The 18,270-nt window shown below is 42.6% G+C and overlaps 1 protein-coding gene across 1 annotated transcript in view; it reads left to right on the forward strand.

Moving 5' to 3' along the window:
- The window catches only part of plekho2 (pleckstrin homology domain containing O2), a 35,818-nt gene extending 18,825 nt beyond the window's left edge, over positions 1 to 16,993 (forward strand). Inside the window, exons 2-7 of the mRNA XM_085771368.1 lie at positions 5,132 to 5,281; positions 5,750 to 5,872; positions 9,711 to 9,815; positions 9,900 to 9,998; positions 11,529 to 11,837; positions 13,449 to 16,993. Coding sequence (XP_085627494.1) covers positions 5,132 to 5,281; positions 5,750 to 5,872; positions 9,711 to 9,815; positions 9,900 to 9,998; positions 11,529 to 11,837; positions 13,449 to 14,684 — 2,022 coding nt within the window. The 3' untranslated portion in view covers positions 14,685 to 16,993. The remainder of the gene's footprint in view (positions 1 to 5,131; positions 5,282 to 5,749; positions 5,873 to 9,710; positions 9,816 to 9,899; positions 9,999 to 11,528; positions 11,838 to 13,448) is intronic.
- The last annotated feature ends 1,277 nt before the right edge of the window (positions 16,994 to 18,270 follow it).

An 18,270-nucleotide genomic window follows, 5' to 3' on the forward strand; every position in this document is an offset into this window, starting at 1 on the left:
TACACACAAGACAACAGTTTACTTAGTTGCTTCCTCCTCCAGGTTAGAGGAGGAAGTATAGTCACAGTTCTCCTTCCTGAGCTGCACAGCTAAAGGTGTTTTTGCACATTACGATACCATAGTAAAGTTGGCGTTTGACCTTTGTCCTTTTGAATCATCTTATTCCATCATATCAGACATTTGTATTTATATAGGCAGTAAATACAAATATGAATTTGCATTGACCTTGACCTTTAATCCACAATTAGACAAAAAAAAAAGCAGAAAAGCCAGTTGTGTGGTCAGCTTGTACGACCAGTGTGGCAAATGCAAAATCCCCACTACTTTCATCTTACAGGAGCAGTGCAGTTTCCTCTGTGTCTCTCTGTGTCCCTGTCCAGATGGTCAGGACAGTGTGTCAGTACGGTGAGGGATGGCCGAGGGCTGCTTTCATAGGTGCTACTGCTAACACAAACAACAAGCATGGAAATAAAACAACACCCACAGAGAAGAGTCTCATCTACTAATGTGATCACAGTTTCTATGATTAAATGTCATTTTTATATGTGTAGTTTTTACTTTTTTTATTTAATGAAATTACATGATGAATATTTTGTGAGCAATGAAAAATATTCTGTGATGGCATCAGTGATACACACATAAAGCAATGACACACATCGAGTGCTGTGTGGAAACTGTCAGTGTTCCAAAACACATTTCTGCATTTAGTTGAGACACAAATGACGAGTGTGCTGACTCATGAATGACGATGTAATAGACATGTAGATTTCTCTGGTTTCCTCCTGATGATGGAAGTGTGTGACAGATGTGGTCCTGACTCCTGAGGGAAGAGCCCTTCAAGTGTCAGGAGTCTGACCCGGGCTCAGGTCTGTGTTTTAGTAGTTTTGGGGAGAGTGAGATGCCCCGTGAGTGAACTTTGGGTGTTCTTTACATCTTTCCTCATTCCCAAAACACTGTGACATTTCCTCCAGTGTGTGGAAAGTACCTGTGTGGACCACAGCAGCTCTCAGTACTGTTTCATTATGAATCTTAGTTTCAGTTCCTTTTATACAAACTGATGCAGACTGATACTGAAAGAGGTCGTCCTCATGGAGACTCTACTGATGTGTTTGACTGACCGTTGTGGAGAATGGAGTGTGTGCTGCTGTACGTATGTTGTTATACAGAGGTGTTCCTCTCATACAGTATAGCTTACTGTACCAATCAGTCCATCAAGCAATCACAAAGTGTGTTACAGAAGACAGTAAAACAAGTGTGTGAGGAAACACCACCATCAATCTCCAAACTGGCACCGAGGAGACACTGGAAACTGGAGCGCACAGAGACAATGGAGTGATAGAGACATTATCATATAACAAGAGTAAAACAGCTTCACACATAACAACAAATAGAGAGCTGAATGACAAATGTCATGAAATGAAAGTCAGTAGGTAGGCAGGCTATAGAGCAGAAGTGTTGTGTTTCATTTTTTCCCAAATTACATTTTTTCTGTTTTAATTTTTGGGAATACCGTTGTTTTTTTTTACCTTTTACTCTTATTTTACTGCCAAAAAGAGTGTGTTTTAATGATAATGACTAAAATGTACACAAATTAAACAGAAATTACTTTAAATTAATTGAGGTAACAAACAAACAACACTTTTCCTCCAGATTGTGCCACCCGGATTTGCTTCCCAGTTTCCCAGGACACGGGTTCCTCTTCCACACGAAAACAGCATATCAGTCAAATTATGTCAAATTCGGCGTTAAAAATAGATTCTGTTTTAATTGGCCAATTCCGTGACTCCGTCTCATAGGGCCCTACTGTACCCTCGTGAACAGACGGGACATGTTGGTGGCATCCTGCACATCACCCACCACCATCGGTGGACAGGGGGTCAGTGATGTAGTGTTGGGTGAAGAGGGACGTGTCACAGACAGAGTGTGTGTCAGAAATGAAAGACAAGAGCTGTCATCACCGAGTGTGTTCTCTAACACCAAACTATTTTTACTGTGTCGCCACAGGTTCAAGCAGAACTTGAGGTTATTCTCATTTACTGCACAGCGATAGAGCTGGACTGGTCCCAGGCTCAGAGAACTGGTCTCAAAGGCTCAGAGAACTGGTCCCAGGCTCAGAGAACTGGTCTCAAAGGCTCAGAGAACTGGTCCCATGCTCAGAGAACTGGTCTCAGACTCAGTGAACTGGTCCCAGGCTCAGAGAACTGGTCTCAGACTCAGTGAACTGGTCCCAGGCTCAGAGAACTGGTCTCAGGCTCAGTGAACTGGTCTCAGGCTCAGAGAACTGGTCTCAGGCTCAGAGAACTGGTTTCAGACTCAGTGAACTGGTCCCAGGCTCAGAGAACTGGTCTCAAAGGCTCAGAGAACTGGTTTCAGACTCAGAGAACTGGTCTCAGACTCAGTGAACTGGTCTCAAAGGCTCAGAGAACTGGTCCCAGGCTCAGTGAACTGGTTTCAGACTCAGTGAACTGGTCCCAGGCTCAGAGAACTGGTCCCAGGCTCAGAGAACTGGTCTCAAAGGCTCAGAGAACTGGTCCCATGCTCAGAGAACTGGTCTCAGACTCAGTGAACTGGTCCCAGGCTCAGAGAACTGGTCCCAGGCTCAGTGAACTGGTTTCAGACTCAGTGAACTGGTCCCAGGCTCAGAGAACTGGTCCCAGGCTCAGATAAGTGAACTGGTCTCAGACTCAGTGAACTGGTCCCAGGCTCAGATAAGTGAACTGGTCTCAGACTCAGTGAACTGGTCCCAGGCTCAGAGAACTGGTCCCAGGCTCAGTGAACTGGTTTCAGACTCAGTGAACTGGTCCCAGGCTCAGAGAACTGGTCCCAGGCTCAGATAAGTGAACTGGTCTCAGACTCAGTGAACTGGTCCCAGGCTCAGATAAGTGAACTGGTCTCAGACTCAGTGAACTGGTCCCAGGCTCAGATAAGTGAACTGGTCTCAGACTCAGTGAACTGGTCTCAGGCTCAGTGAACTGGTCTCAGGCTCAGTGAACTGGTCTCAGGCTCAGTGAACTGGTCTCAGGCTCAGTGAACTGGTCTCAGACTCAGTGAACTGGTCCCAGACTCAGAGAAGTGAACTGGTCTCGGCTCAGAGAACTGGTCCCAGACTCAGAGAAGTGAACTGGTCTCAGATTCAGAGAATTGATCTGGTCTCGGCTCAGTGAACTCTCACGCCTCTGTTTGGACTGAGAGTCACTGAAAGTCTGGTAGGAGCGTCTCTGGTCTTTCGTTTGAGAAGCAGGAGGTATTTTGTAAAAAGCAAGTTCTGCTTAAAATGTAGGAAGTGACTCAGAGTTGCCAAGAATACGAAAGGAGATAATAATAGAAAGAAAAAAACCGCTGTGGCTTCTTGCTGTGTGATTCTTTTATGGAGGTGATTTAAATCGTTCAAACAGGAAAAAGTCATGAGATATTATCAGCTGATGTCTTAATAATGCACCAGTTTGTGTGTCTGGATGGTGTTGCTCAAACATGAACTCACACAGGACATGACCATACGGTATGTGGGCAGCTACAGATGCTGTGCATTTAAAGAGGAAATGTAGGAGTTTTAGCTGAACTATGCTACATTTTTACCTTAATGAAACAGCTTCAGGGTAATAGTGATGGTTGAACTTGCAATCTCTTGTTTATGACAGACAAGACTACACAAATATACATGTTATATGATAAATAACCTTATCCACCACTCTGTTGATAGATTTTTCACCGGCTTTGTTGTAAACAAATGCACATTGGTGGTTGGCAAATATAAGCCGGGAAAATGTTTTTTTAAACTTCAAATATCATCCCATAAAATTATTTTTTTTGTGTTGTCATTTTCTAACTGACTTCATCATACAAAACTCACATCTTGACCTGGCAAACCACTCCAGAGATGTTAACTGTAACTTCCTGGTTGAGCATGGCCCTCTTCATCATGAAGATGTCCAAATTATTGCCCATTCAAAATATACATTTCAGTGACGCACATTTTGCAGACAAAATGTATTTGGTCAGAACTTATTTGGACATTATGCACAGGCATCAACTCTTTCTGTGACTTTTGAAAACATGCAATTATTTTATATATTATCAGTATATATCATTTATTTTGAAATACTCTTATTATTAAGGTCACTATGTGCCGGACAGTCACACCTAATGACATTTTTGAAAAATTCTGAGAAATCTTTATACACCAACAACAACTTTGGTATTATTGTACTATATCTTGTCAGAGGAACAATATATATATATATTTTTAAATATATACATTTTTATTATCAGTATATGACACACAGTCAGTCAGAATTGTGTAATTCGTCAACCACCCACATGGCCAAGAGGAGGGTTAGCAACACAGAGAAGAGACCAGACTTGCATAGATCACGTTTAATACGGTTAATTCAAAGTAAAATAAGAAGAATGAAACCAATTCATTTGTGAAACATTAGTTGTTTTGTATTCTGTTAATTTGATGCTCCAGGAGGGGGATGATGTCAGTGCGACACTCATCTGGAGAGAGATGCTGTGTCTTGATTCTGTTCAGCTGCTCTTGGCTGAAACTGGATAGAAGATAGAAGAATGATCCCTCCTGCCAGGTGTCTTGACACTGGCAGCCAGTACCTAAACACTGGATCAGAGGTCTGGTCGCCCCCCTGCTCCTCTTGTACTCATGCATCAGCAAACTCCCTCCTCCATATTTCACAGTCAGATCTGTGCAGATTCAATCTAACTTTTTTGTTGTGTTTTTTTAACAACTGTACCTACTAATTCTAGGTCTAACTTTCTAAAACTGACAGATCCCAGCTGCTTTCTTATCTCTCCATTCTTTTCTGCACCTCCTCCTTTTCTTTATGTGTTCATTACTTATTTCCTGTGTCATTTCACTTAATTACACATAACTTAATTTATCAACATACAGTATACAGTATATGTTTATTTTTGTATGTGTGGATTACCATTCATATCAATAGCCCCATACTGAGCAGAAATGTAGAGGCGTTCAAGACTTATTTTACCCGCTGTATGCTGTGCGTTAACTTTTAGTAAGAGGTGGTAAAATGAAAGTAATAACGATCCGCGCCCTGCCCCGCTCGTACACGGCTGTGTGATCTGAGTGTGATTTCCTTCCTCTGTGTCGTTGCAGGGTGTGAAAGAGGAGCCAGCCCAGTGTCAAGAGCCAAAGTTCCTGGCTAAGGCCGGCTGGGTGAAGAAAGCTCCAGGCAAACTGTTGGCAAGCTACAAAGACCGCTACGTCCATGTGGGGAGGACAGAGGTGGTGGTGTACGAACATGAGGTACACTCCCATGTCACTGTGTATAACTGTTGTGATTTAGTGTGTTTCCATGACAACACACAGATCCCCAGCTGTCAGAATGAACACACATCAGGCCGTGGCTAGAAAGAAAACAAACCACTTGACAGCTGCTGGCTTTGCTTCTTTTTGGGATGATTTAATATAAAATAAATGAACAGAATGATACAGTGAAGAAGCTTTTTCTGTCAGGTTTGTAAGAAACCAGACCCTGAAAAAAAAAACAGTAATGTGAAAGAAAAAGAAAAACTCAAGAACGCAGATTAATCAACAAAGGACAATGGGAAATCACTGAGTTAATTACAGGAAGACACTGTGACACTGAACTTCAAAATAAAACAGGAACTAAACTGGAAAGAAGAGACACAAACCTGACAGTTTCTGTAATAAGCCTGACAGGATGATGGTTGAGTTGATGTTGAGTTAATGGACCCACGCGCTGTGTTGCAGGACCTGCAGAACTGCTTGGAGAAGCATGACCTGGAAAACTATGACAAATGTCATGAGCTGAGGAGCCCCTTCAAGAAGAAGCACAGACTGATACTGATCCGATCAGCCAAGTCTGGAAACAAGGTGAGAACACACTGTGAAGGGGATATATTAATAATAATAATAATAATAATAATCTTTATTTATATAGCACTTTTCATGCATAGAAACAGCCCAACGTGCTTGAACAAAGCAGAAACAATAATAAACAACAAAAGTTTAAACACAACACGTCATCAACAAACAAAGCCAAGCAGTAACAGTGATAAAAAATAAAATCAACCCCTATTAAAAGCCAAATTAAAAAGATACGTTTTCAGTTTCTTTTTAAAAATGGCCAACGAGTCCGCTATTCTCAAGTCCAAGGGTAGAGCGTTCCAGAGTCTAGGACCGTTACAACAGAAAGCTGCTTCGCCAGTTTTCTTGGACACCTTAGGAATGGTTAAAAGACAGGCAGTGGAGGACCTGAGCGTTCTTATTGGGGTATAAAAAGAAAGCAAATCGCCAATATAGGATGGTGCAAGGTTATTTAAAACTTTATAAATGAGTAAAATAACTTTAAAATCAATCCTAAAAGAAACAGGCAACCAGTGCAATGTAGCAAGCTGGGGAGTAATGTGATCTCACACACATTATACTAATACTAATCATTCATGCCCCTGATTACACACCAGTGTGGGTTCAGTGTCATACACAAGGACACAAGACATACAGACTGGAGGAGCTGGGAATCAAACCACTGACTTTCTGGTTAGTGACAGCGTGCTCTACCTCCTGAGCCCAGAAACCATGTTTTGGGACTAAGTTGCCATGGTTACAGCTGTTTTGATGATTGCTATGTGGGTCACGGACATATAAGTGTTTTTCACAGGCCATTTATAGGGGTAGAGACATTTATTGCAATTGTTCAAATGTTATGAATATAGTGTACACATATAATCCTATTCAAATTTTAAATACAGTGATTGTAGTTAGTTGTGTCCGCATGAAAGTGCGACGTGCTGTATCACTCCACCTATCAGCTGGGTGGATCTGCGGTGTGTGGAAGTGACACAGCATATCATGGAGCCTGCCTGCGTTGGTTGGTTAGTTGGTTAGGAGATCAGGACCTGATTGGAGTGGCCTCCCCTTCTTCTCTGATTGGCTGCTTACACTTGACATTTATTGGCTCTGTAAACCACAGGGTGGAGGTCTATGACAAAACAGTGAATGGCATTTACCAACAGCTGGTTTATGAACGCTCCTAGCTAGATGTTAAAGGACAATTCCAGGCGAATTCAACTCGGGGGTGTATTTTCATATCATTTTAGGTCTAAAAGAATGAATCTGAAGATTTTCAGTTTAATCGCTCCTGTTTTGCAGTAGTTGCGTCTGTCCCCGCATCGCCACGGCAGCAATGAATGGGAGTGGATGTAAGTTCCGCTGTTTAGGCTGTTTCCAGCCCTCAAAGCCGCAATTTTTTTCCACAGACAGCGTCAGATGGCGACTCAAACATGCACCGAGAAGTTTATTTACTTCAAGCAAGCCGACATGTTTGTAAAACTAGATCTAATTCAAAGTCTCCTGGAGTCTCACGCGAGACCCAGTTGCCGTGCTCGGTGTGTTCAGGTGCAGTGGGAAAAGCTACCGCTTGTGTCATAAACACAGGAATATCAACTCTTTACTTGCTTCAAGTAAAAAAAACTTCTCGGCGCATGTTTGAGTAGCCACCTGACGCTGTCTGTGGAAAAAAATGTACACTTCAAGCAAGTAAAGAGTTGATATTCCTGTGTTTATGACACAAGCGGTAGCTCCTACTGCGCCTGAATACACCAGCACTGCAACTTCGGGCTCGCGCGAGACTCCGGGAGACTTTGAATTAGATCTAGTTTTACAAACATGTCGGCTTGCTTGAAGTAAATAAACTTCTCGGTGCATGTTTGAGTCGCCATCTGATGCTGTCTGTGGAAAAAAATTGCGGCTTTGAGGGCTGGAAACAGCCTAAACAGCGGAACTTACATCCACTCCCATTCATTGCTGCCGTGGCGATGCGCAGACAGATGCAACTACCGCAAAACAGGAGCGATTAAACTGAAAATCTTCAGATTCATTCTTTTAGACCTAAAATGATATGAAAATACACCCCTGAGTTGAATTCGCCTGGAATTGTCCTTTAACTGAAGCCAGGGCGTGGCAGGCGGTTATTACAAAACGCTACAAAACACAAATAGAGCTATAATAATAATATATTTTATATGTATATAATAATATTATTATTTATATATACATAAATATATGTATTTACCTCTGCCACCTGTACCACCTATAATATTATTATATTATAGCACAGGGGGTTGTGTCAAATCCTGCATGTTCACAGCAGGCCACTGTTTACATTACATTAACATGATGCACTCATACAAAGCAACACCACTTCTCTGCCTGTTGAAGTTGTTGAACAGGTGTGATGAAGGAAGCTGACTGCTGTTTACTGACAGGTTGTAACTGTTAAGAGTTCACACCTCACTGGTCTCCACTGCCACACCCTATTGTATGTGTCTGCATATAGTGTATAAATAAAATCAGTCTTTCTCAATCATCACATTTCAGTCAGTCTTCTGCGATGTGTCCTTGCTCATTCATAACACAGTGATGATGAAAATTCAATTTATCAGTCAGCACTACAGAAAACATTGAGATTAAAACACTCACAGGAGCAAGTGAAGATTGAAGATGAAACTAATGATGAGAAATGGGATGGAAACGTAGCTTTACACTGTCGTGTAGGAAGCAAAGGGAGAAAACGTTGCTGCAAACAATTGCTTGGAAAGCTGAAACCTACATTTGAATACAATCCCCCGTTTGTTCAACTCTGAGCTCCTGGATGTGTTGGTAGTTTGTGCTCTGTTCTGTTGTGCTGCTGAGTGTGAATGAAGTGAGGAGATGTGACCAGGATGTGAAGAGCTGCTTGGCGCTCTCTGGGTTTCTCCGGGGTAACCCTCTTCAGCTCTGTGTGGCTGAATGAGGCCCGCGAGACAAAGACAGCAGCAGAAGCAGCAGCGTGTTCCACAGCCAGCCTTCTATCTCTGCCTGACCCCAGATCAGATGGTCAGCCATGCTGGAGGAGGTTTCACAGGAAATGTGTGATGCTACTGACATTTGAGCAGGTTCATAAACTGTATAAAAATAAACACAGGGCTCCTAGAACTGAAACTGCAGCTTCAACAGTGAACTGGTTACAGTTACAGCCGTTTATTTCAAAGGATTTTTAAGAAAAGAAAAGCATGAGATGAATAATAAATGTTGGAAGTGAAGCCTTGGTTTTATTTCTCATTTAATGTTTACAACATTCATTCAATTAAAATTCATAGAGGTTCAGTCAGACAGAATTATTACGAGCAAAGGGTCCAGAACAAAGGTCAGGGAGGACACACAGGATAAGAGATAATCACTGTAATGATTGTGTAATAATAAGTATTATTCATAAATAAATAATAATTTCCTATAATAGTATAATAACTACATATTCTTTTAGAGTTTCAATGATTATAACAGCTGTAATAACTAATAGAAAGATAACAGAGGGCATATGAATTAAAGGTAATTTGTTTTACTAAATAAAAAGGTGTAGTTTGGTTGATTCTCACTTATTTCTCTGACTCTTTGTACTTGATCTTTTATTAATCTGAACAAAAACATAGAAAATTAGCTTTTTATGTGTCAAATATAGTACAGTGAGAAAAATGAGAAGTGAGAGAAGAAGAAAAAACAGCATGCACTTGACTAAGATAAGATCTGTTTTTGTTTTTAGCTTTTAGCAGTTTCTTTTATCATTATGTAGGTTGACAGAAAAAAAAACCAAATAAAAATTGAATTCTCTTGCTTTTATTTGATTTGTTCATTCTAAACATGGAGCACCTGTATTTGTCTGCTGTGTTTGAAGGTCCACGATGTGAAGTTCCAGGCCCAGAATGCAGAGGAGAAGGAGGCCTGGATCAAAGCCCTCACTGATGGCATCCACCGAGCCAAGAACAAAGTCTTTGATGAGGTAAAGACGTGTACGTGGTGATGTCGGTGACTCCTTCCTGTCTCTACGCCCTCAGCCTAAACCAAACTCTTCATGGTTTCACAGGTGAAGATTGATGAAGGCAACAACTTGGAGCACGTCACTCGATCGAGACCCAAAGGGAACCCCAACCGGCGCCCACCGACCAGGATACACATGAAAGAGGTTTGTGTCTTACATCCACACTGCTGCGTTTTAGTCTTCTGAGCTGATTTTATTTTTGAAAAACTCAGGGGTGTTGTTGTCTGCACAGAAAGAAACAGAAACCACTGCTGACTGTGACACAGGCCGGTGACACAGGCGGTCACTTCCTGATTAGGTCTTATCAGTCAAGATGTATCCTTCCTTAACTCACGTGACTCCTCTCCAGATGAAAACAATGATAAACAGTCTGTGTTTTCCAGAGCCATGACCTCCTCAGTTTCACGTGTTGCTCTCAGTAACAGTAAAGAAAAAAGGGAATATCTGCACACATGATTGCCTTTTTTCTTTGCAATTATTCTGACTGTCCGGCACCTGGCCTAAGATAGGCATTGGATGTGCGCACAACCACCCTGTTTTTCTGTGACTCTCAGTAACAGTTTCATCCCATCATCAGTCCAAACAGAAATATTTGCTCATTTCCTTACTGTTTCTCTTTGCTCTTCCTTGTTTGTTGTATTTTCTGCCACCAACAAAGTAGAGAGCATCCTGTTTACACCAGCTCACATATAGTATGCCTAGTGTATATGAAGGTCATGTGATTGTGTTTTTGTCAGTGTGGACCCAAGCGTCAAATCCTGCCACATTAGGATGCTTCAAACATACACACCTTCCACTAAGTCTGGATGATTTCATGCCTGATATTTTTATAACTCTGTTTAAAGGTTTTCTTTTGGTCCAAAATGTAAACACTTAAAATAACTTTCATTCTAATTCCTATACGATACGATGAGATCCGACACGACATGATACAATATGATATGATTACACTTTATTGTCCCCATGGGGAAATGTGTCTTAGACTGGCAGTGCTGCATACATTTCATATCATGCTTCCACAGCACACAGATACAATCAACACAACATAAAATATAAAAACAAAAGTGCCATTGAGAACACATTACTGAACAGGATGTGTCAATGACGCCTATTGCAAATAGAACTCATGATGATAGAAAAGAAAGCACCATGACAGTATTACACAACCCTGCAGCCTTAAGATTATTAGTTTAAAATAGTAATTGAGGTACTAGGCAATATGGAAAATGTTACTGTTAACTTGTTTTAGTGTATCTAGTTTACTGTATTGAGTATATCTCTAATAAATTAAACTGTTGTTGATGTTATTGAAATGTGCTATTAAGTCCTATTTCACATTTGCTGTTATTGACAAATTCATTCTTGCCAGTTTTTATCACTGTTAATCTACAACACATTAAAATCCCTTCATTTATGGAAAACTTTTAATGTGAAAGATCTGCAGGATGAGTATTATTGGCATTGGTTAAACGATGATTGAAACAAACAGGGTTGCAGTTGATTAGTGAATGACAACAGTATTTCTACTCAAAAGAGAAACACCACTCTTGGTCTTTATTTGCAATTAGCTAATAAAGCTAATTAACCTGCATGACATCTTAATTGGGAAGTGAAGACTCATCAGCTTCTAGATTACAGCTGGCTCATCTGCATGGTGTTCTCTTTGCCCTCCAGGTAGCTGACGTGTCATCTGATGGTATCCTGCGGCTGGATCTCGACCTGGAGAGCGCCATCATGCCCAACGGGCCATCAGACAACGTCGATGGTACCGAGAGGCCCAAAGAAGCTGTCAAAGCCCCATCCCCTCAGCCCAGCGCCAGCAAACCTACAGAGAAACAGTCAGGGCCAAGTCCCGAGGAGGGGCCCCAGACTGAGCCGGAGGTCAGCCCCCAGAAAAAGGTCATCAAACCTCCCATGCCCCCCACCAAAGAGGTTAAACCCAGTCCAGCACCTGAGGTTGAATCTGATGGCCCAGACAAAAAGGTGTGTATGATGCCATATACTGTAGGCTTGTCACCATACCAGAAGTTCAGTAGTCGATACCAATACCAACAAAGTTCCACGATTCTTGATCATTTTTCAAAACCATGTTTAAAAAAAGAAACAGGACCCACGTGCTTTACAATTCATTAGGCCACTTTATAAGAAAACAAATAACAGTTTCACATCAAATCTTCTTGTATTTAAGCTCCACTGTGCTTCCTTCAACAACTCGTCACACCGCACAGAATTTAAAGAGCAGCGGAAACATGAAGTAAGAACAGATTTTAAATGGTAAATATGGCTCAACACAAACAGAAAACAGTCTAGTCATTACTTTAATCCCTCAGGTAATTCAACAAGACAACTGTTGTTCTCATTCATTCACTTTTAGGCTGCGTTCACACACTGGTGCAAAAACGACTCGTTTCATTTTTTTTCAAACGCTGCACCCCTGTCAGAGCGTCATTTTTCCATAACAACTGACTGGACACATGGCACGTAGCTAATGTTTACATGAGCTCAAACTTGTGGAGCACACCGAGCAGTTAGAGGCTCGAGGTCAGGATGCGTTCACATAAACGGACCGCGAGATCGACTGTAGCCGAACCGAGACCGGGCGCGTATAATGTCGGCGTCAGTCCCGACAGGACTCGACACGGCCCACCAAGGCCAAAGTTGTATATTCGGTCGTCACGGTACCGGAAAAAAGCGTATTTTTTGTGTATTGGCATCGACTTGCCATTTTGACCGGCAACCGGTTTCCAACCGCCGTCCTTTGCTCAGGGGTTTCGCTGCGGTTGTGACGCGCTCCAATATAAAAAACAATCACTGCATCTTTTGAGTCAAATTCATTCGTGTCTGGTTTGCAGTGTCCACACACACACAACTTAAGAGTCACGCTAAAAGAAAAGTAAAACGAAAAAACTGAGAGCGGTCTGAAAACATTATGGCTCCCCTGTCTCCTCTGAGACACCTGTCCCACTCTCCCCTTTTGTGTCATCATTTCCTGGGAGGTGGCTCATCACAATAAACACAATGAATATAGAATAATCAAACAGTCAAATTAAATTATGAACCTCATGTTAACAGCTATGTTCAATAATATTAAAGGGACAACGAGGAGTTTTGGAAAAGCAAAGTGTTTTCCCACTACATTTATGAGCCTCCGCGCACCGTGAAATTCTTTGACCAGCGCAAGACGGACTCATGTTTTCATTCATCAAGAATTAAAGTCAGAGGCTCAAAGACGATCAGATACCGTCGCAGTTCCCACCATAAACGGAGATTCGGCGGCGTTATTCTCATGACTCGCCACAAAACCGAAAGTAAAGAAACGCTGGTCGGCTCGCCCAGCATTTCCACCACCACTAATAATAACAAAATAACCATAGAGACAAAACTATATATTTATCGAAAATGGGCCCATTAACAAGTGTGGGTAGCGGAGATTCATCCACATTAACGTGAGACTTTTTTATAACCAAATAGAAACTCCTCGTTGTCCCTTTAATGATAATAACGATCAAACAAAATATGCAAATATGGCTCTAATAACTTGGTACCAAAGTGTCAGTTTTTCTGTTTCTATATAATATTGTGACTGTTTTTAAGGTCCTGAAGCCTCCAATGCCTCCATCTAAAGAAGCCAAGTCCTGTGTTTCACCTGGAGAAGAGGTTCCAGACCAGACCACCACCGACAAGAGTCCGGAAGCCCAGAAAAAGACAGGCCCACCACCACCGACCCCTCCCAACAAACCCAGCTCTGGCAGCAACCTGGCAGAGACCTCCCAGCCTCCCACCCCCCCATCCAAAGAGAACAAACCCTCCGCTGCTGCTGCTGCTGCGGAGCCAGACAGAGAGGGCCAGGGCTCGGCCGACGACAGCGGGGAGGAGACGACAGCAACAGCTAAGGTTGGACTTTGTGTTTCTAAAGACACGGTGCCGTGGATCAGAGGCGATGAGAGTCCCGGGTCAGGAGAGCAGAGTCCTGCAGAGTCAGGGAACACTATGAGCAGCTCGCCTCCCCCACCCCCCAAGAACAAGCCCGAGACGCAGCACGCAGAGGACAAGCCCAGTGAGAGACAGGAGTGCACAGCCTCAGATACCTCAGACAGCTCTCTTCAAGAAGAAGACGTCCTCCCTAAGAGTGAAGTCCCCCCGGCGGCCGTGTCTGTGAACGTCCCCGTCACCGTCGGCGACAGCATCAGCCTGAGCCCGCTGCTCAGTCTGCCCGGGGAGAAGAAGGAGAAGAAGACGGAGGAGAAGTCCGTGGACAGCGGGCAGCACTCGGACGCCGACAGCGAAGGCTCGGGGAGCGAGGACATGCTGGCGGCGTCCACGGCGGCGCTGAGAGGGAGCAACGCCGGTCTGGACGCGCTGGACGCCGGCGAGGACAACGTCCGCGTCGCCGTCAGTCCAAAGCCGGCGCAGGCCACGACCAAGCCTCAAGTCATATCCAAGACCTTCACGAAGCCCGGCGCTCCCCTGAAACCCCCCATCAAGGCCAAGTCGGCCTCCATCGGAGACCTGCTGTCCGAGCCCGCCCTCAGCCCCAAACCCGGGCCCAGGGGCCAGAGCTGGGGCCCCACGGATGACGTCAAGAAACTAGAGACTCAAGTGGCTCTGGAGAAGGAAAAGACGGGAGATCTGCTGAGAAGAGTGTCCCAGTCCCAGTCCCAGTCCCAGTCCCAGTCCCAGTCCCAGTCCCAGGAGGGAGGCGATGGGAAGGACACGCCCGAGGATCTGCTGGCCGAGGCCCTGGAGAAGCTGGAGAAGGCCGACCTCGTCCTCAGGGAGGTCAAGAAACTGAAAATGGCGGAGAACTCCAGGGACAGGAAGAGCTGGTGAACGTCACAGTGATATGGAAATGACCCTCACCTGTTAGCTTAGCACCCTTGAACAGCCACAGCAGCCCCGCCCTCTCTCTGCACCTCTCCACACTGTCACCCCCTGGTCAGACCTGTGGTAAAGGGATACTTCAACATTTTGGCAAATTTGCCTATTGCCATAATCCCTAGAGTCATAGGGGTAAGTTCATTACTATTAGGTGAACGATCAAATACACAATCCAACACCTAAAACACTCTGGTGGACAAGTTGTGACCTGCACATTCACCACGCTATGAGATAATCATGTATAATCATTTAACATTACGACAGATGATGCAAATACTCGAAACTACTTGCACTTACTTTTGAAATCACTCCGCCCAGCAGCCGTGTCTGGAACGTAGTTCCAGCTGCATTTGCCTCCAAAACAACTTCATCTCATAATGTTACGTTATTATCTCATAGTGTGGTAAATGTGCAGGTCACAACTTGTCCACCAGAGCGTTGTGGAGTTGTTGGATTTGATGAGTTTGATGAGGGACAGGGGACCTCTACCATTCACCTCCATTGTGTTCACTGAGCAGCTCACGTCTCTGCCCCGCAGATCTCAAAACAACATGCACCGATAATTAAAGGTAATGAAACTACTGCTATGACTATAGGGATTATGGCAATGGGCACATTTGCCAAAATGTTGAACTAACACTTTAACAGCGTCCTCAGAGATCCAGTCACAGGTGGTCAGCTCTACATTTTTGTCATTTCACACCTGCTTTCAGTTGTGTTTCCAGTGACCACTGACAGTGGGGAAAATAAGTATCTGATCCCCTGCTAATTTGTAAGTTGGCTCCCCCACAGAGAAATGGACAGTCTACAGTGTTTATGGTAAGTTCATTTTAACAGAGAGAGAGACGCACAGTATCAACAAAACATTCAGAAATAATATTAATAAATGAATTACAATTTGATCAAGTGAAATAAAGGCAAAAATCAGCAGGGGATCAAATACTGGTTTCTCCCACTGTGTATCAGATGTCACTTCCTTCCTTCCTTCCTTTCCTTTATCTGCAAATAAACACATCTGTGTGGTTGTTTTATCAAATCAGATTAACCAGTCTGTTGTTAATGCACTAGAAATATTACAATATTCTGTGTTGGGTCTAATCAGACTGTGACAGAGGTGGTCACAGATGTGTCCTGGGTACGTTCACACCTTCACATAGAGCTGAACCAGTTGTGATTGGATCATCAGAGATGGGTGTTAACATGGGGGCCTGAACAGAAAATGAGAGGAAGAGCACGAGGAGAGGATTTAACAGTGTTTATCTACTCTAACGCTACAGACTCAATACTGTTTCCCCTGATGTGGAGACTGGTCCTGAACGCTGGGACCTGGGAAAGTTCACACTCCCCTCAAGCCCATCTTCATGTGAGAACCTCTTCCTCTCAGGAGAAACTCTGCGCTCAAACACCTTCAGAATGACTGAGAATTGAAACCGTCGTCACTGTAGAGCTCAGGTGCTGTGGTCAGTGAATGGTCAATCGATGGACAGGAAGTCGCTCGTCTTTTATTGTTATGCAGCACATGCAATTGCTCATAATTAACAAAGTGCAATTATTTCTGGTTTAACTGTATCTGACTAATGCTTAATGTTCTACTGTGTATTGTTGTTTTTTTCTATATGAAACATTAGATATTTTCAAGGATAATTACTTGAAGGCTAATTTGAGTATTAATAATATGACAAAACAGTACTGTTACAATGAGAAGAAAATATAAAATAAGTACTAAAAAAGTTTTAATACCAAATTACACAACTTTTAATGGTTTACTCTGGCTTTTCCTCCTATTTGCAGATTGCAGGGTTTTGCTGGCAGTTTATATGAGGGAGTTTTATACTGTACATACGTTTACTACACATGCTGTTTGTTAATGATGAGGAAAGGTGTAAATAGAGTTTTCAGACTAATCATGTGATTATAGCAAAAGATTTTCTATCAGAGAAGAACTGCTGCTCCATGCAGGAACACAGTTTCTTTAAATAATTATGAATATGTTTTTTATTCTGATATTGTACATAGCACAGAACAAAGAGCAGACATTCCTCTTACAAAATCCCTTTTACATTCTGTGCTCGTCAGTGACACAGCTCTGAAGTATGAAACATTTTTGTCCAGCAATTTGTCAAAAGATGGTAGTTTTTATAACTATTTCCAATATGTCATGCCATTTAGAATATGTAAGGATGTTTTCTAACATTAGATACCATTTTGTACTTTTGGATTAAATTTGCTATCACCCAAATAAACAAAGGGAAGCTATCTGTGTAATGTATTTTATTGTGTCTGGAGATGAGTTATGTCAGAAGATGACACATCTGCGCTGAGTCATTATATGAACTGCAGTTATTTGTGCTTCATTTTTCAATGTTACTACCTGATGCGAACCGGTTAGACCTGGGGGGTCTTGACTTTGCACCTCAGATGTGACAGTGGGTCGCTGTTCGCTGCAGCATCCAGCCTGCCCCCTGTCCAACACAAAAGGATGGACAAGTAGTAACTGTGAGGACACTCCTCAGTGTCCTGGAGCTGCTCCAGCTGCTCTTCCTCCCCCTGACTTTACTAAATAAAACACAAGATCAGGGCCGTTGTATAGGGGAGAAAGGTGATGATAATTCTAGGGGCCCAGCGCCCAGTGGGGCCCATAAAAAACCCCAGTAGTCTAATCTTTGTATGACTGATTTATTCTGTGTAAGACCCTGACTAATACTCATAGTACACTGTAAAAACTCAACATCTTTCCAAGAATATTTGTCTTATTTCTTGTCCAAATGTCTCATTTCTAGTCAAAGCTAATCTCTTTCCACTTAAAATAAGATTCACAACCTAAAAATTAACTTGTTTTTTTTTTTTTTAGATCATTTTCACTTGTTTCAAACAAATTTTCACTTGAAATAAGTAGACAAATCTGCCAGTGAAAGCAAGTTTTTTGTGCTTGTAATAAGGAAGAAAAACTTGCTCCACTATCAGATTTTTTCTACTTATTCCAAGTGAAAATATGCTTGAAAGGAGTAAAAAGTGTCTAAAAAACAAGCTACTTTTAATATGATGTGTCTTTAAAGGGACAACGAGGAGTTTCTATTCGGTTATAAAAAAGTATCATGTTAATGTGGATGAATCTCCGCTACCCACACTTGTTAATGGGCCCATTTTCGATAAATATATCGTTCTGTCTCTATCGTTATTTTGTTATTATTAGTGGTGGCGGAAATGCTGGTCGAGCCGACCAGCGTTTCCTTCGTGGCGAGTCATGAGAATAACGCAGCCAAATCGCCGTTTATGGTCGGAACTACGGCGGTATGTGAACCTCTTTGAACCTCTGACTTTAATTATTGATGAATGAAAACATGAGTCTGTCTTGCGCCGGTCAAAGAATTTTACGGTGCGCGCGGAGGCTCATAAATGTAGTGTGAAAATGCTTCGCTTTTCCAAAACTCCTCGTTGTCCCTTTAAGTATAATGATATTTGTTTTGACTAGAAATTACATTTTGACTAGAAATAAGACAAATATTCTTGGTAAGATACTTGAGTTTTTGCAGTGTAA

This window comes from Trachurus japonicus, chromosome 3 (assembly GCF_045865225.1).
Source record: "Trachurus japonicus isolate A0001 chromosome 3, Traja_1.0".
NCBI lineage: Eukaryota > Metazoa > Chordata > Actinopteri > Carangiformes > Carangidae > Trachurus > Trachurus japonicus.